This window comes from Vipera ursinii (assembly GCF_947247035.1).
Source record: "Vipera ursinii genome assembly, chromosome: 5".
NCBI classification, from domain to species: Eukaryota; Metazoa; Chordata; class Lepidosauria; order Squamata; family Viperidae; genus Vipera; species Vipera ursinii.
This window is the reverse complement of record NC_139518.1, coordinates 4155528-4174778: the sequence shown is the minus strand read 5'-3', so window position 1 is coordinate 4174778 and position 19251 is coordinate 4155528. Positions and strand designations below refer to the sequence as shown.

General features: G+C 52.3%; 1 protein-coding gene across 5 annotated transcripts in view; it reads left to right on the top strand.

The window, feature by feature from the left end:
* EIF4E2 (eukaryotic translation initiation factor 4E family member 2) overlaps positions 1 to 14029 on the top strand; it is a 55062-nt gene extending 41033 nt beyond the window's left edge. For 3 of the 5 annotated variants that reach the window (XM_083364039.1, XM_083364038.1, XM_083364036.1), the window contains 2 exons: positions 8496 to 8577; positions 13626 to 14029. In XM_083364039.1, coding sequence (XP_083220165.1) covers positions 8496 to 8541 — 46 coding nt within the window. In that variant the 3' untranslated portion in view covers positions 8542 to 8577; positions 13626 to 14029. The remainder of the gene's footprint in view (positions 1 to 8495; positions 8578 to 13625) is intronic. The other 2 variants (XM_083364040.1, XM_083364037.1) reach the window with 1 other exon arrangement.
* The last annotated feature ends 5222 nt before the right edge of the window (positions 14030 to 19251 follow it).

Genomic DNA, 19251 nt, shown 5'->3' with positions numbered 1-19251 from the left:
ATAAATAACCTTGGCATAGCTGCAGGCTTCTGATTGTGGAGGAAGGGAGATCTAGGGAGGGTAAGAAGTGGAGGGAAGCGGCTTGCTTAACAGGAAAGGAGATTTATTAACGAATCGGTTAACGGCAGCTCAGAGCCCTTGGGTGCTCTGTCACTCCAGTGGCGCGCACTTCTTTAAGCCTTCCCCAGCCGTGCACCTCCCCGGACGCCTGCGGGGGCTGAGGCCATTCGGCCTGCCCACGATCTGCGTTGCATCCTCGTACATCTGGAACACCCAGCTGACAGGTCTTCAAACATTAGGCAAAATGCCATAAAATAATTAACCGGCACAAGAAGCAGGGCATGGAGATGCTCACCACTTGGAAAACGAATTTGGCTGTTGTACCCGCGATATCCCCTTATGGCCGAGATGATAACCTGTCAGTCTCCCTTTTTTAGCCGCGTAATTTTAGCTGCTTCCAGCTCTGGAACTAATTTGGCCCCCAAGCACCAAAGTTAGAGAGAGAGAGAGAGAGCATCAAAACAGAAAGGGGTCAATTGGCTTGTTTCTTTTTTGTCTGCAGAGCCTCTAGAATTTCCCCCGAACTGTCAGCTTTAGAAAAAAAAATAATAAATCCCAATTCCACAGGCAATTCAGGAAGTAAAATTGGCTGGAGCTGTAGAAAGTGTTCCGTATACCATTCTTATGGGCTGTTCAGCTGCTTGCGTTCTAATCCAGGGGTCCCCCAACCCCCGGTCTGTGGCATGCCAGCAACCAGTCCGTACAAGCTAGCAAAGTCCCATCCGTGGGATGCAGGCAGCACGCAAACCCACGCAACTTTCCAGTCCGCGGAAAAAAACGTTTCTCCACGGAACCAGTCCCCACTGCCCGAAAGGTTGGGGACCCCTGTTCTAATCCCTAATCCTTCCATCGCTTCCTGATTTATGCTTTGAATACGGGTAGCCCTCGATTTACAAACACAACTCAACCCAGAAATTCTGTTGTTAGGCGAGAAACCAGTGAGGTGAGTTTTGTCCCGCTTTGTGATCTTCCTTGCTTATAGTCGTCACGTTAGCAACACGGTTGTGAAGAGAGTCTGGCTTCCCCATTGACTTTGTTTGGGAGAAGGTCGCGAGAGGAGAGCCACATGACCCCGGGGTGCTGCAACCATCATAAATACGAGTCAGTTGCCAGCTGTCTGAATTTGGATCCCCTGACCCGCGGGGAGGCTGCAACAGTCGTTAAGTGTGGAAAAGCGGTCCTAAGTCCCGTTTTTCAGTGCCTTTGCAACCGGGTTATTCAACAAACTGTTGTAACTCGAGGACTGTCTGTACGTCCCGGAAAAAGAAAGCTCTTGCGTCCATCAGGAATTCCTCCCCTGTATGCCCACCCCACCCACCTCAAGTGATTTTCTAATCATTTCTGCTCAGCCCTGGAAGGACAGCTTAGAGGCTGTTGTGATTCCATGCCAGCCTGTGATCCCGGCAGCTGAGTCCGGGGAATCAGAGGAGGAGGAGGAGGGGCCTGAGGAGCCATCAGAGGAGGAGGAAGGCTCTGATGAGTTACCAGACATACAAAGTGAGGAAGAACCTGGCCCCTCCACTCGTGGTCAAACTGAAAGCCAGCTGGGCTGGGAGGCGGAGTCAGACTCAGAGGAAGCACAGCTGGAAGACCTCAGAGACGCTGGGAAATGCAGACAGGTCACCCGAGTAAATCAGAGGGTGGCCATGGGGCGACTCCAGGGGAGAAGGAGAAAGCAGTGAGAAGCCACGCCTTGGGGGCTGCGTAACAAAAAGGGAATGTGTGGGCAGGGCTGGTTGCTGGAGGCAACCGTTTGCAAAGAACGTCTGTGTCAAGAGATGATGGTCTGTTTACGTAACCTTTTGACTTATTTTCCTGTTGGCTCCTGCTCTGTTTGAAGCCTGTAACTCCAATCAAAGGGGTTTATTTATCCAGTCTACTGCTAAATTAGGGGTTGCCTTGTGAAGTAACAAGGACGTAGTAGGCTGGGACAGAACAGCTGCAAGGAATCTGTGGGACCTTCCTTGTGACGGGCCAGGCTTCCCCGTGTGCTTGTGGGGTACGTAGTCCACCTTCGACTCCTAATGCCCCCCCAAAGCCATATTTGCAAAATCCAAATTAAAGCAGTTATTGCCATCTAAAAACCAATGGCCCGGCCAGTGCAGATGGGCAGGGGCCTCGGACGGCCAGGCTTCCAAGTCACCGAGAGCTTTACAACCCAGACATTATGTTCATCTGTCTGTAGTGGAGATTTAATTTTTCATTTGCCCTCCTCCTCTCCCCATCTCCCTCCCACCCCTGGCAAATTTCGTAATTTATTTGCAGTTTGGTTTTCTGAGAAAATGTCAGGTTTGAACCTCTACAGTCCAGGCACAGGCGGTCCTTGCTTAAGGACCGCTCGCTTAATGACGATTTGAAGTTACATCAGACTTCAAAAAAGCTGCTTGCCGGTAGGAAGTTACGAGGGCCGCAACGCTCCTTTGCTTCATGCGATCCCCGTTTCGGCTGCTCGGCAGCCGGCTTGCGTTTACGACCAGTCGCAGCAGCCTGCAGTCCCGTGACTTCGATTTGTGACCTTTTTTTTTTTCCCCATTTCCTCCATTTCTCCCAATTTTTGCCCGTTTGATACGCTGGATTCGCCAAACGACCAGGTGTTTCGCTTAATAACTGCAGCGGCCTGCTTAAGCGTGGCAAAAAGGGCAGTAAACCCGAGTCAGCTTAGGCGGTGAGGCGCTTAACAACCAGGACAACTTAACAGCCAAAATTCCGGGCTCACTTGTGGCCCATAAGTTGAGGACTACCTACATTGGAAGACCGGGGTATCCTGACTTTTCTGAACGTTCCCTTTTGCAAGCTCAAGAGTAACCCTGGTCAGTTTGAGCCTTTGAGATCAGCTGTGTGAATTGGGCCATCGAAAACTTATCTTAACATTGGACAGTTGTTGTAACTTGAGGACTACTGTCTTTTCCATCAGGAAGCTTCCAGACGTTTTGAGGGGGCCCCGGGGGTGAATAAGAGAGGCCATCATTTAGGACAGGGGTCTTTGAACATGGCCGCTTTAAGACTTGTGGCTGAGGAATTCTGGGAGTTGAAGTCCACAAGTCTTAAAGCGGCCATGTTTGAAGACCCCTGACTTAGGAGATACCAAGGCTGGCACCCAATCCACTAACTTGGGGATGACCTTGGCGGCTGGCAAAGCAGTTGCTGGTTTAGCGCCCCACAGATAAGATAGTTCAAGGACAAGACACAGACAGACAGTCCTCGACTTACAACAATTCATTTAGTGACCATCCGAAGTATATAACAGCACTTAAAAGGGAGGACTCATGACCGGCTTTTCACACTTCCGACCTTTGCAGCATCCCCACGTGATCAAAATTCAGACACTTGGCAACTGGGTCACATATACGACAGTTGCGGTGTCCCCCGGGGTCCTGTGATCTCCTTTTGTGATCAGCGGTGGAAGCCAGATTCGCTTAACAACCATATTACTAACTTAACAGCTGAAGTGACTCGCCTAACAACGGTAGCAAGAAAGAAAGGTGGCAAAATGGGGCAAAACTCACCTAAAACCTGTCTCGGTTAGCAACAGAAACTTTGGGCACAATTGTGATTGTAGGTTGGGGGCTACCTGTGCAGCAAAGCGTGCTCTGGTGCTGTTAGGAGGGAGCGTTTGGCCTCCAAACCAGGCTAGTCAGGGGTCTACGACAACTCGCCATGGGACAGGAGTTACTCTAATATCAAAGAAATGGTGGACTGGAACCATTAACGCAAGGTTGCCAAAGGAGGGACACAATGAAATCTGAATGATGAAAATTAAAATAGTTTTGAAGGGGTCCGGGTGGCGCAGTGGTTAGAATGCAGCATTACTGGCTGACTGCACGCTGCCAGCAGTTCAATCCGCTCAAGATTAACTCAGCCTTCCATCCTTCTGAGGTTGGTAAAATGAGGACCCAGATTGTTGGGGACAAGATGCTGACTCTGCAAACCGCTTAGAGAGGGGCTGTAAAGCCCTGTGAAGCGGTATATAAGTCTAAGTGCTATTGCTATTCCTCCCTCCCTCCTGTGGTGGCCCAGTGGTTAGACTGCAGCATTGCAGGCTGATTCTGCCCACTGCCAGCAGTTCGATCCTGACCGGCTCAAGGTCGAACTCAGCCTTCCATCCTTCCCAGGTCGGTAAAATGAGGACCCAGATTGTTGGGGGCAAATACTGACTCTGTAAACCGCATAGAAAGAGGGGCTGTAAAGCCCTGTGAAGCGATACGTAAGTGGTATTGCTATTTTAAATTATTTTCAATAATTAAATTGAATTGTTGAATTGTCCCTTGGCGAGTTGTCTGGGGCAAGTTGCCCCATTCCGCAACCAGGAGAGACTGACCCACCCAGGAGATTTAAGAAATTCAGCCTCGTCCGTCCGTCTCCAAGGACTACGAATGCTCACTGGAGACCCTCACCCCTGCCTCCCTCTCCCATTTGTCTAGCTTTGTTAAGCAGGCAGGCTGGATCTTTCCCCACCCCACCCCCCTTCCTTTTTCCCCCATCAGCAAGAAAAATAGCCCCAGCGGCCGCCCCATTAGACCCGTTCCCCGAGATTTATCTGAAAGCACTTTTGCGGCATATAGCCAGAGCGGATTTTTATGTTTATTCTGGGTGTCATTAGCAAAGCAGATTTAAAGCAAGCTGTGACTGGGAGTGATTGGATTTTTTTTTCCCTTTCCAATCCAAAACATGGCTCTATTAACAGATTTCGTGTGCGGCTTGCAAAAACGATGCATTGGCCCAGCTTGTGTCAAGTCTTGGAGGTATCAGAAAGCCATGGGTATTTTTTCTTTCTTTCTTTCTTTCTTTTTCTTTCTTTCTTTCTTTCTTTCTTTCTTTCTTTCTTTCTTTCTTTCTTTTTCATTCTTTCTTTCTCTTTCTTTCTTTCTTTCTTTCTTTCTTTCTTTCTTTCTTTCTTTCTTTCCTTTTTTTTCTTTCGTCTCTGGTTAACAGCCCACATGTTCCACCCGCCTAGGAAAGATAAGGCCATCATAAAGGTAAAGGTAAAGGTTCCCCCGCACATGCGTGCTAGTCGTTTCCGACTCTAGGGGCCGGTGCTCATCTCCGTTTCAAAGCCGAAGAGCCAGCGCTTGTCCGAGGACGTCTCCGTGGTCATGTGGCCGGCATGACTGGACGCCAAAGGCGCATGGAACGCTGTTACCTTCCCACCGTAGTGGTCCCTATTTTTCTACTTGCATTTTTACATGCTTTCGAACTGCTAGGGCAGCTACTATTCAGTCAGTGTTGACAGTATTGGTCGCAAGGGTGATGGGTGACCATGCCTACTGTCCCAGCCTACGTGAGTCCTTGCTCTCCTCACAAAGACAAACCCCTCTTCCAATCGAGCAGGCAGGAACCGCAGGGAAAACCCAAACCCCTTTTATTATTCACAGACCTGAGTCAACGTCCAAGGCAAACAAACACGGTTCACAGAAACTGGATCCTCAACACCAACGGTGGCCTTCGGCAGCCAGCACCTCCCACATCTTCCCTTTTATTATGCAGCCCAGGCGTGGCTTTCCTAACGCCTTCTCCTTTGCCTTTGGAGCCGCCCCATTGCATTCCTCTGCCCTACTCGCTTCTCTTGGCTGCACATTCGTGCATCCTGGATTTGTCCCAGCTGTGCTTCGTCACTGTCCAACTCAGACTCCCAGCACAGCTGTATCTCAGCCTGAGCACGAGTAGAGGGGCCGGGCTCCTGGTCCAACTATAAGTCTTGGAGCTCCTCAGAGCCTTCCTTTGACTCGTAATGTCACTCCAGGCCCCTCCTCCTCCTCCTCTTCTGATTCCTCAGACTCAGCTGCTGGATCCACCGGCTGGTGAGGAATCATAACACTTTGGAAAGTGGCAGGGCTGCCCCAAAGAAGGCGGCCGGGGAGGGGGGGTCAGTCTAGTCTCCAAAGCACCAGAAGGCAGGACAAGAAGCAACGGGTGGAAACTAACCAAGGAGAGAAGTAACCTGGAACTAAGGAGGAATTGCCTAACAGTGAGGGCAATTAACCGGTGGAACTGCTTGCCTCCAGAAGTTGTGTGTGCTCCATCCCTGGAGGCTTTCAAAAAAGAGATTGGACGGCCTACCTTATCCGGGATGGTAGAAGTGATACACAGTTGAGCCCAACATTTCTCTTGTTAAGTGAGATATTGGGTAAGTGAGTTTTGCCCCATTTTTACGACCTACCTTGCCACAGTTGTTGAGCGAATCACCGCAGTTGAAAAGTGAGTCACCCGGTATCAGGGCCCACTTCAAAACCTCATGCTAAGGAAGCAGAACTCATGGAAGCCGTCTCTTCCAAAGGGAACTTTTGTTAGGAGAAGCTGGCAGCAGGCATAATAAGACAGGATCTGAGGGTTTCCCGCTCAGATCAATAGATTAAAAGAGTCCCAAGCAAAACCCCACCCCAATAGGCCATCCGGTCAGTTCACATGTGCCAATCCCCAGGTGTTAAGTCCGTTGTAGGAAAGAGCAGTTAATGCCGGGCTGTCTCAGGGTTGCAGTGATGTTTTGTCGGCTGTTCACACCTTCCTTTCCGAATGCGGAGATAAACCTGTTGCCCAAGGCGCATTCCTTTCTTCTTCCCCCCCTTTTCAGCTGACATCAAGGGGAGAGATAGTTCACAGGGGAAGTATGCAGAAACAGCAAAGTGTTACGGTATAGCCATAGAAGGAAAACAGAGTAATAAATCCCAGTGCTTTCTCCCCTCCTGGAGATCCCAGAATTGTAGAGAGAGTAGAGATTGAGATAAAGATAGAAAAGAGTTCCCTTAGAACAGGGGAATGCTAGCTGTCTGTGAGCAAGATCTGAGTTCGAGTTCTGAGCCAACCCATCCTTTGACAGAAGGGGGGAGTTGATGTATTTAATAAGTGTATGGCACCTACAGAGGTCATGCAATCACTGACATATGAATTTAGTTTAAATAAAGCATCAGCAAATACACACACACACACACACACACACACACACAAGTAGTCCTCAACTTACAAACACCATTGAGCCCCAAATTTCTTTTGCTAAGCCAGGTAATTGTTAAGTGAGCTTTGCCCCCGTGTTACAACCTTTCTTGTCACGGTTGTTAAGTGAATCACGGCAGGTGTTAAATTAGTCACACGGTTGTTAAGTGAATCTTGTTTTTCCCCGTCGAGTTTGCTAGTCAGAAGGTCGCAAAAGGGGATCACGTGACACCCCCCCCCTGGTCCTCATTTTGCCAACCTCAGAAGGACGGAAGGCTGAGTCAACCTTGAGCCAGTTAGCACTGAACTGCCGGCAGTGGGCAGAGTCAGCCGGCAATGCTGCACTCTAACCACTGCACGACCGTGGCTGGAAGGAAGGAGAAAACAAAAACGCAAGGAAGAAGAGAGGGAGGGAGGAAGGAAGGATAGCCATAGCACTTAGACTTATATACCGCTTCCCAGTGCTTTTACAGCCCTCTCTAAGCGGTTTACAGAGTCAGCCTGTTGCCCCCAACAATCTGGGTCCTCATTTTGCCAACCTGGGAAGGATGGAAGGCTGAGTCGACCTTGAGCCGGTCAGGATCGAACTGCCGGCAGTGGGCAGAGTCAGCCTGCAATGCTGAATTCTAACCATTGCACCACCATGGCTCAAAGGAAGGAAGGAAGGAAGGAAGGAAGGAAGATGCAAGGAAGAAGAGAGGGAGGGAGGGAGGGAGGGAAAGAAGGAAGGAAGGAAGGAAGGAAGGAAGGAAGGAAGGAAGAAGGGTAGCAATAAACTTATAAACTACTTCAGAGTCCTTTACAGCCCTCTCTAAACCACCTCGGAAGGATGGAAGGCTGAGTCGACCTTGAGCCGGTCAGGATCGAACTGCCGGCAGTGGGCAGAGTCAGCCGGCAATGTTGCATTCTAAAAACTGCATCACAAGGGCTCTCCGTACAAATTGATAAAACAAAACGACTGTTTACCCAGCTTCCTTGGGGTGGGGGTGGGGTGGGGTGGGGTGGGGTGGAGGGATGGGGAGAGAAGTGATCATTCACAGCCAGGTAAAAGGCAGGTGTGCTAAGAGGGATCTTGTAGTCCCAACTCCTGGAAGGGGAACCGTATAGGAATGGGGGGGAGGGGGGGCAGAGTAGAAGAGAGATGAGGGCCTAAGCAAAGGCTGGACGTGAGCCAGATCTCTCCTCCTTCACGTGGGGGGGGGGCATCCCAGCTGCCTTTCGATCCCTGTCCTGGTGGGGCTCCATCTCAGTCCCCCCCCTCCCCAGAAAGCAACTTAGAAAACTTTGCCTTTCCCACTCAGGAAAGTGCTTTTAAAAAAAACTGCCCGCGATTGTCTTTTCTCTTAATTCAGAGTTGAGCCTTTGGTTTGAAGTGCTTGTGTTGTTTGTTTGTTTGTTTTTTCTTTTGTGTGTATGTTTCCCTGCCCTTCCTCACCCCCCCTTCTTCCTCCTTCCCCCACCCCTTTGGCTTTCTCCCCCACCCCACCCCACCCCCTCTGGCTTGCCAGGGCCTGGGAAGAATTTCATGGCCTGTTGAACAGCAGCGGCCGGTGAAATGAGCGTCCTCCCTCTCTCACTCACACACCCAGGGTAGGGCATCATCTTTCTTTTTTAACCATTATGGGATGCACCTCTCAGCCGGGGTTCCCGCCCTTCCTTTCCCCCCCCCAACTCGTCCTCCATCACCGTTCGCACTCGCGTTCTCGCACTCGCGCCCACTCCGAGGGAGCGGCAGTTCCCCTTTGAAGGCCTGCGGCCTTGATAATACTCCTGGCCGGCTAGTTCTTTTCCCTTAATCAATGTCTTCTCCCATCACACGCACACACACACACACACACACACACACACACACACACAAAATCTCCCTACGCCACCTTTCATCCTTGCAGTATCGGAGCAGGGTGTTTGAAGTGCCACCCAACAAAATTCTTCCGCCCTTGAATTTCATGCTGCTCTGAACTAGCCTGGCATTAAAAAAAAAAAAACAACCCAGCCACCTTATCCCATCCTGAACCAGATTGAAGATATTTACCCCTCGGCTTGCAAATTTGCAGGAACTGCTCCTTTATAAAGGGATCTCACAAAAGAGGAGGGGTTTTTTGGGGGGGAGGGGAGCCGAGGCTAAATTCTCGGGTGTCCAAACCCCTTAAACACCTGAGCTTGCCCCCTTGGTTGCCCAGGCTCTTCCAAGGCTGACAGGTACATCCTTAGCTTGCTTGTGTTGTGTGGATGTGTGGGACCATCGAGTGGGGAGGGAGGAAGGGCCCCACCCCCAGTCCAGCCAGCTGCCACCTCGCTTGTCGGAGGGCCAGCGGTCCGGGCACAACCTGCCAGCCCCAAATTGCCTCTCTCGGCTTTTAAAAACGACAACACAAACCGGGAAGGACTTCCGGCAGGTGTGTGACCTCGCCCAGCCTCTTCCGTCCATGGGTTGACTCGCCGCACGAGCCCGCTTTGCCACAAGAAAAGCGTATATCCCGCGTCTGCAGAACTGAGGCTCAGTGTAAGACAGGGGTAGGCAACCTCGGCTCTTTTATGACTCATGGACTTCAACTCCCAGGATTCCTGAGTCAGCTATGCTGACTCAGGAATCCTGGGAGTTGAAGTCCATGAGTCATAAAAGAGCCGAGGTTGCCTACCCCTGGTTTAAGAAGAGCAGTAGCAGTAGACCTATATACCGCTTTAGAGCCTTCTCTAAGCGGTTTACAGAGTCAGCCTCTTGCCTTCCCCCACCCCCTCCCCGACAATCTGGGCCCTCATTTTTACCGACCCCGGAAGGCGGAGTCGACCTTGAGCCGGTCAGGATCGAACTCCTGGCAGTGGGCAGAGTCAGCCGGCAACGCAGCATTCTAACCGCGGCGGCGCCAACGGCTCAAAGAGGGAGGGCTAGAAGAAACGGTGGCCCGGTGGTTAGAGCCGCGGTGGGGCAGTGGTTAGAATGCAGTATTGCCGGCTGACTCTGCCCATTGCCAGGCGTTCGATCCTGACCGGCTCAAGAGCGACTCAGCCTTCCAGCTTTCCGAGGTCGGTCAAATGAGGGCCTCATTGGTTGGGGATAATATCCTGACTCCGTAAACCGCTTAAGAGAGGGGTGTCAAGCGCCGTGAAGCCGTATATAAGTCTGCTAGTGCTATTAAGTTGGCTCTCTTCAGCCCCCACCCAGAGTCACCTTCTGATCGTGGTCCTCGTCCCCTCAGGTTCCCGGAAGGAGAAGACGCAGGGGACCATCCCAAAATAAAATTAGCTGGTCTCGGGCTCCCTTTGGTTTCGTTTTTGTTTTGTTTTTTAAACCTTTTATTTATTTCATTTGGCTGGTGTTGCTGTTGTGAACGTGCTGTTTATTGCAGGGTGTGGTGGGGCTGCGCTCGTTCCCGGGTGGGGAGGAGGAAACTTCCAGGCTAGCTTTCATCTGCCTTCACGGTTGAACTTGAGACTCAACTAGGAAGATCTTCCCCGTTGGGCGCTATTGGCGGGCCTTCCCTCCTTCTCTGGGGCCGCTGGTGTGTGTCATTTTTAAGTCTCCGGCCAGCCCCAGTGGGAGGAGGAGGAACAAAGAGTAGAAGATCCCCGTAGAAAGGTTTTGGATCAAGAGTGCCTACAGTCCTCTTGGCAACTTTGAAGGCTTGTGGACTTCAACTCCCAGAATTCCCCAGCCGGCATGTGCCGGCTGGGGAATTCTGGGAGTTGAAGTCCACAAGCCTTCAAAGTTGCCAAATTTGGACACCCATGGCCTACGGCGGGGGTCTTCAAACATGGCCCTTTTTACGACTTGTGGACTTCAACTCCCAGAATTCCTCAGCCAGGCTAGGGAATTCTGGGAGTTGAAGTCCACAAGCCTTCAAAGTTGCCAAATTTGGACACCCATGGCCTACGGCGGGGGTCTTCAAACATGGCCCTTTTTACAACTTGTAGACTTCAACTCTCAGAATTCCTCAGCCAGGCTAGGGAATTCTGGGAGTTGAAGTCCACAAGCCCTTCAAAGTTGCCAAATTTGGACACCCATGGCCTACGGCAGGGGTCTTCAAACGTGGCCCTTTTTACGACTTGTGGAATTCAACTCCCAGAATTCCTCAGCCAGGCTAGGGAATTCTGGGAGTTGAAGTCCACAAGCCTTCAAAGTTGCCAAATTTGGACACCCCTGGCCTACAGGATACAGTCAGATATTCAGATTTATCAGCCAGGACAGTCCAATTTAAGTCCCTCCCCCTGGGTTTAAGCCCCTCCTCCTGCTTCCATTGCACTATTGTGACCGCCACCTGCCGCCATCTCGATTGTCGTTTGCCACGCCCCCGTGGGCTCCCTCTGCTTTCCATTAACTAATTAGCCTCCAAACCACAAACGAATCATCTTGGATTGCCAAGAGGAGTAAGCAAGCAACAGAGGCTTACAAAACACCAAGCTCTTGAGCGGGGGGGGCGGGGGCGCGGGGGATGGCTGGAACACCACCACCACACAAATACTAAACAACAACAACAACACAATAAAAGAGCAAACCTCCCTAGGCAGACCAGGAAGAAGAGCCTGAGCAGGTGTTGGTTTTTATTACCTTCCATCACTAACAAGCTTTGTTGGCCTTGTGCAACCATTATACCCACCTTGATGGATGGCAGTTTACAGAAGAGTGAAATGTTTGGTTGCGCAAATATCTGCTCTTTTTTTTTTTTTAGGGCAGGGCAGGGCCGGGCTGGAGTAGGACTCTAGGCCTTTCCTTTTCTTAATACATACATACATACATACATATATTTATACACATACACACACACACACACACACACACACACACACACATATATATATATATTTCCCTCCAAGTGATCCCTCTTATCCAGCTGTTGCCCTTGATGGCAGCAGATTCACCGTGGAACAATGCGACAGTTCCGCTTAATTATTTAAAATCATTTTAAACATTTATTTACCGTATTTTCCGGCATATAAGACGACTGGGAGTATAAGACGACCCCCCCAACTGTTGAGATGATTTTCATGGGTTAAAAAGTCGTCTTATATGCCGGAAAATACGGTATTTTTTCTCATTCACATTTCCTTTGCTCCCTCCTCCGGCATCCTTCCTTTAACAGCAAGAGCGCTTAGACTTATATACCGCTTCATACTGCTTTACAGCCCTCTCTAAAGCAGTCTACAGCAGGGAACCCCCCCCCACCCCCAAACCTCTGGGCCGTGGGCTATTCACAACCGGGCCGTGTGAGCGGTGGGCTGGCGCGAAGATTGAGGGGAGGGCAATATGCGGACTCTGTAGATCAGCAGTCCCCAATCTTTGCGTCTTGGGGGTGGGGTCAGAGGGCTGCCTGAGCATTGGAATGGCACGTAGGGATGTGCACGCAGCTCAACTTCGCATGTCGAGCTGTGTACATGTGCGTGCCGGCCTGACTTTTGCGCAAGTCGAGCTGTGTGCCCACATGCGCGTGCAGCCATTCCGATGCTCACACAGCCCTCTGCCCATTCCCGCCAAGCCACAAAGGTTGTGGACCGCTGATCGACAGAGTCCATATATTGCCCTCCCCCCAACAATCCAGGTCCTCATTTTACTGACCCGGGAAGAATGGGCAGCTGAGTCAAGCTTGAGCTGGTGAGGATCAAACTCTTGGCGTCAGGCAGAGTTAGCCGACAATACTGCCTTCAAACCACTGCGCCATCATGGCTCTGAATGGTTCTATCCCGTCGTTCCTTCGATATTAGAATAAGTCTTGCCTGGCGGTGAGTTGTCCCGCAATGAGTTGTCCTAGACTAGGAGTCTTCAAACTTGGCCCTTTGATGACTTGTGGGCTTCAACTCCCAGAATTCCCCAGCCAGGCATTCTGGGAGTTGAAGTCCCCAAGTCATCAAAGGGCCAACTTTGAAGACGCCTGCTGTAGGCCATGGGTGTCTAAATTTGGCAACTTTGAAGACTTGTGGACTTCAACTCCCAGAATTCCCCAGCCAGCGTGTGCTGAGGAATTCTGGGAGTTGAAGTCCCCAAGTCATCAAAGGGCCAAGTTTGAAGACTCCTGCTGTAGGCCATGGGTGTCCAAATTTGGCAACTTTGAAGACTTGTGGACTTCAACTCCCAGAATTCCCTAGCCAGCATGTGCTGAGGAATTCTGGGAGTTGAAGTCCCCAAGTCATCAAAGGGCCAAGTTTGAAGACTCCTGCTGTAGGCCATGGGTGTCCAAATTTGGCAACTTTGAAGACTTGTGGACTTCAACTCCCAGAATTCCCCAGCCAGCATGTGCTGAGGAATTCTGGGAGTTGAAGTCCACAAGTCATCAAAGGGACAAGTTTGAAGGCCCCTGTCTTAGACCCTTCCCCCCCCACCCCAATTCCTATAGCCCGCAAAATCAGGGACAAAACAGAAGCCCATTTGACACACACACACACACACACCCCTTTCTCTCTTTTTTTGCACTGGGACCCTCTTTAGGCAAAAGGCCCTCAAAATCTTAACAAGCCAGCCGGTCCGGCGCTTTCCCTCTTGCCCTTAACGGGATGTCAGCTGCATTCACGCACCTTCAGGGTCCAAGCGGAAAGAGTCGCTTCACGGTGTGTAGTACACACTTGACAGACTTCCCCCCCACCCCCATTAGCTCATTAGTTTTGCCTGGCCCTCGTAAACTGGTCTGTTTTCTCCCTTTGTCTTGCAGGGATAATTCCAGCTTCCGAAATACCAAGATCGCTTTGTGAGACGGAGGCGAGGCTTCAACACCAACCAGCTCCTCCGGGGTCCAGCCTGGCAAAAAGGGGCGGGCGTCTCCCTCGGTGCCTTCCAGGCCAAGCTGGCCGGAGGGCCTGGACCCTTGGCCCTTCAAGACGGCCTTTACACCCGTGTCAAAGACTGACCTTCGGCAGCCGAGGGACCTGCCAGGCCGAGCAGGGGGGAAAATATTGCCTTTGGCATTCCTCGGGACATTTCCCACCGGGCGGCTCCTCTTGCTAAGGGCCCACGTCTGCCCAGAGGGTTTCCAGTATTATGAGGGTCTCTGCCACGGCAGAGGCCATCGGAGAGTTGGCACCCCCTTCCTTCTGCCAATAAACGATTAGGCTCCTAGTTGCTTCTCCTCCTCCTCCTCCTCGCGTCTCGTTTTCAATGGGGGTGCGGGAATAATCTGGTTTCGACAGACGGCCGGGCTCAGCTCGGAAGCCTCTGCTCGAGTTGGCAGCTGATCAGAGGGGCGAACGCAAATGGGGGAGACACCTCGGTACCAAGCTTTACATTCCCGTTTGGGGAAGCACTTCCTGCAAACTCGAGATAAAGAGTTGGAAAAACGAATGTTTTCTTTCAATCTACTTCCGCTCAGCTCGAGCCCCTTAGTTTCCCCAGCCAGGGGCCATTTTGGGGAAGAATCGGGAGGGTGGCTGGTGCTAAGTCTGGATTTCAGAAGCCGCCTCGTTCGCAGAGTTCACAACCAGCACATCCTCAGCACTCCGTCTGCCTCCAGTGGCTTTTTTACCCAAATGGTGCCGGGCAATGACGCCACGACATCTGATGTAAGCACCTAAGTTACTCAGTGGCTTGCTGATGCCAGCAGGCCCAAGTCCCAGGGGCTGGGGAATTCTGGGAGTTGAAGTTCCCCCCCCCCATCCTGGCTGGGAAATTCTGAGAGCTGATGTCTCCCATGGTGGTTGGGGAATTCTGGGAGTTGAAGACCCCCGTGCTGGCTGGGGAATTCTGGGAGTTGAACTCTTTCCCCCCCATCCTGGCTAGGGAATTCTGGGAGTTGAATTCCCCCCCCCATCCTGGCTGGGAAACTCTGGGAGTTGAACTCTTTCTCTCCCCCCCCCCATCCTGGCTGGGGAATTCTGGGAGTTGAACTCTTTCTTTCCCCCCCATCCTGGCTGGGGAATTCTGGTGAAGTCTTTCCCCCCCCATCCTGGCTGGGGAATTCTGGGAGTTGAAGTCTTTTTTTTCCCCCCCCCATCCTGGCTGGGGAATTCTGGGAGTTGAACTCTTTCTTTTCCCCCCCATCCTGGCTGGGGAATTCTGGGAGTTGAACTCTTTTCTCCCCATCCTGGCTGGGGAATTCTGGGAGTTGAACTCTTTTCTCCCCATGCTGGCTGGGGAATTCTGGGAGTTGACATCCACATATTTTAAAGTTGCCAAGGTAGAGAAGTGGTGCTCTAGTGCCCCTTGTTAAAAGGCACCGTTGTCAGTCAGACGAACACCCTGCATGTTTGCTGACCAAAAAGGCAGCAAGTCTTAACGGGAATTTCCTCCTTGTAATTTAAATGTGTTGAGCGTCTTAAGGGCGCTCAGAGCCGAGAGCCTGGCAAAGCGCCATCGATTTTTCTTTCCTCTTCTTTATGGCTGATCTATTTGGTGGTACGTGTCTGCCTGCAGAATCGCACGATCGTTAAGGCGACTGTAATTGGCGGGTGTGTGTGTGTGTTGGTTTCTTTGCTGTTATTCACCTACTCCCTGAGAAATGCCCGACGTCTCCATTGCCTGTTTCCGCAACTCAAGAGCTCCTGGTGACTGACCGTGTCAAGGATACGAGGGGCAGACAAGGAGCTGGAAAAGGCTGTGACCAGAAGGGGTCTGCAAGAGGCAGTGGCAGGCAGGCAGGGCTCTGCATCCTGCAGGGGACCAAGGGTCAGTGAAAGCCAGAAGAGAAAAGGGGATGAAAGAAGGAAGGAAGGAGAAAGAGAAAGGAAGAAAAAGAAATTTTAAGCATGAAGTTCAATCCTGGGTCTCGTTCCAGTGTTTGTTTTTCCATGTGGGTCAAAAAAATTTTTTTTTTTTTGCCTCCTGGGCTACCACATCCCTGACCCCAGCATCGGGAATTTCCTTCCCCGGATACCCAGACAAGACTCGATTTTTAAAAACTAGAAAAAGCACCATTTTTTTAAAGCATGAAATTCAATCCCGAATCTCATTGCAGGGGAGGGAAGGGAAGAAAGGGAAAGAGGGAAGGAAGGAAGGAAGGAAGGAAGGAAGGAAGGAAGGAAGGAAGGAAGTGTTGTGATTCAGGGTCAGCCTGTGGGTTCGGCAGTTGGGTCGGACGACTCAGAGGAGGAGGAGGAGGGGGGTGTTGAAGAGCTTGCTGATGATGGCCTTGAGGCTCCGCAGAGCCCTCAGCCGGGCCCCTCCCACCTGGTCACGACAGAGACCCAGCTGTGTGAGCCTGACAGCGTGGATGAAGATGACCCACAGCTGGCCCTGTTCAAGGACGCCCGACGCAGGAGGCAGTCAATCAGGAGTAAACAGAGGAACAGTGGCGTAGCGTGGGTTGTCAGCACCCGGGGCAAGGCAAGTAATTTGCGCCCCCTAACCTGCTGGGCGGCCGCTGCACTGTCCCTCCCCCAGATAGTCCCTCGCTCTCTCTCCGCACCGCACCGCACGCCTGGCACCCCCCCCTCCACAGTGGACGGTGACCCGGCGGCTCGGATTGGATTCGCACAGCCAGCACTGCTGTGAGAGAGAGTGAGCCAGGCAAGGGCAGAGAGCTGCGAGTGCGAGTGTGCTCCCCCAGATGTTGCGGCCGGTGCGGCCGACCCCCCTTGCACCTCCCACGCTACGCCACTGCAGGGGTCGGCAACCTTGGCTCTTTTATGACTCGCGGACTTCAAATCCCAGAATTCCCGAGCCAGCATAGCTGGCTCGGGAATTCTGGGAGTTGAAGTCCGCGAGTCATAAAAGAGCCAAGGTTGCCGACCCCTGTTACCCAGGGGAATCTCCTTTTGTGAGGAGGACTCATCCCTTCCCAGGCCCAGATAATTATAGCTCTCTCCGCGCTGCAGTTCCCAACCCGCGGCGAGCGGCAACGGGGCACGCTTCCCTTCTCTAGCGCGCTCCGGAAGCCAGGAGGAAACTGACCGGCTCCTTTTACGGCGAGGGACAAGCCGAGACAAGCCCGGTCCTGCTCCGAGGTTGTCCTGAAGCGCGTCCCCGCCCCCCCCTCACCTTCCTGGCCTCTCCGCAGGGCTAGCGCTCGGAGAGGAGCTCTCTGGACAACCGGCGGCTTCCGCCGGGCAGAAAAAGCCAGTTCCGATTGGGCGGGAGAGGACCGTGGGGGGGGGGGAGGAGGAGGAGGAGGAGGAGGCGGAGAGGAAGAGAGTTGGGCTTGCAGCCATGAAATGTAAACCCAGGCGGGGGGGAAAAAAAGCCGCTCCGGTAAGTTGATCGCCCCTGCCTTGGCGAAGGCTGTCTTCGGCGGGACTCGGCTCGCCCCAGGGACCGGATGACTTCAGGCTCCAGCCGGGCCTGGCTCCCCGGAGCCTTCTAGGCCGGGCAAAGAAGAGCGCCTCCGACTTGTGGCCTATGGAGTTTCCGGTCGGAGCGGCCCGAAGGAGGAGTCACGCTGTGTGTTTGTGTGTGTGGCGCGCCGTGGGGCGTCAGGCCCTTCCCGGCTGGGGCTCCGGTGCCTCCGCCCTGCCAGATCCCGGCGCCGTCGAGTGCGCCCCCCCAGATGTTGCGCCCGGTGCGGCCGGCCCCCCCTGCACCCCCCACGCTACGCCACTGCAGAGGAAGGCAATGGGGCACCTCGGAAGGAGGCAGAGAGAAGCCACGCCCTGAACTGTATAAAAGGGGAATGCGTGGGAGGGCTGGTTTGCTGAAGGCAACCGCTTGATTAGTTCCTGTTTCATAGCTCCTGTTTCATGGTTGGTGTCTTGTTTTGCTCTGTTTTATCTTAATAAATTTGGCAGGCTTAATTCCAGCCTCTTGCCGTTTGTAAAGGGGTTGTCCCTGCCTTTTCTGCAGGGCCGGTAGCAGGCTGGTACAGAACAGGAAGGAAGGAAGGAAGGAAGGAAGGAAGGAAGGAAGGAAGGAAGGAAGGAAGGAAGGAAGGAAGAGTTGAAGGAAAAGTCTTCATCACGGTTCAGTCCAAGCCGGGAATAAACGACATGGCGACTGCTTTAGAAAGGTTAAAATCTTCGTCAGAAGGAGGCTACCACTGCTTCTCTTTCCCTCCCTACTCCTCTCTTCAAGACAAGCAATCAAATTAAAAGCAAACGGAGTCACGCACCCAGTGCTGAAGTAAAGTTGCAGAAAACCTCAGCCAAACAGCTTTTGATTAAGCAAGCCAGTTGCCAGTTGCCGCACTCCTAGTGCCCTTGGGATCAAAAGACCATCATCCCCTTATCCGCCCCGAGAGGTTTTATCTCTGCTTTAACGGTGGCTCCCTCTTTCTGCTGAAATCTTATCAGGAGCCAAGAGCAGCTGAGGACGGTAATGAGCGAGGCAGATGAAAACTGGGGGCTTTCATCTTTTTCTTTTTTGCACAAATATCCTGGCCGCCTTGACAACGACATCCTGAGCTCGTGCGTCGCCGTGTGCAAGCATCACTCCGTTTGGGACTCAAGTAACACCTGGATCAGGCCTGGATTGCTTTAAAGGTAAAGGTAAAGGTTCCCCCGCACATGCGTGCTAGTCGTTTCCGACTCTAGGGGCCGGTGCTCATCTCCGTTTCAAAGCCGAAGAGCCAGCGCTTGTCCGAGGACGTCTCCGTGGTCATGTGGCCGGCATGACTAAACGCCAAAGGCGCACGGAACGCTGTTACCTTCCCACCGGAGCGGTCCCTATTTTTCTACTTGCATTTTTAACGTGCTTTCGAACTGCTAGGTTGGCAGAAGCTGGGACGAGTAACAGGCGCTCACTCTGCTACGCGGCACTCGGGATTCGACCCGCCAAACTGCCGACCTTCTGATCGACAAGCTCAGCGTCCTAACCCACTGAGCCACCGCGTCCCTCTAGATTGCTTTAGCGTCCCTTGATTGCCAGGGGGTCCTTGATAAGGACAGGGGGTCCTTGATAAGCCAGGGGGTCCTCAACCTGGACAACGTGAAGACTTGTGGACTTCAACTCCCAGAATTCCTCAGCCAGCCAAGGAAGCTGGCTGAGGAATTCTGTGAGTTGAAGTCCACAAGTCTTCACGTTGCCCAGGTTGAGGACCCCCTGGTGTAAGGTCTTCTGCTTGTGGACTTCAACTCCCAGAATTCCTCAGCCAGCAAAGTCTAAGCAACTGAATGTAGTCAACATCAGGCCCGTGAACCCATACAAGGATAACACTGAGCGAGCATCACCTCTGTACAGGAAGTCCTCGACTTACGACCATGATGGAGGCCAAAATTTCCATTGCTCAGCAAGACCATTGTTAAGGGAGTTTTGCCCACTTTACAGCCTTTCCTGCCACAATTGTGAAGCCAGTAATAGGGTTGTGAAGTGAATCTGGCTTCCCCCATTGGCTTTGCTTGTCAGAAGGTCGCAAAAGGGGATCACGTGAACACACACCCCCAAGGACACTGCAACCATCATAAGTACCTGCCGGTTGC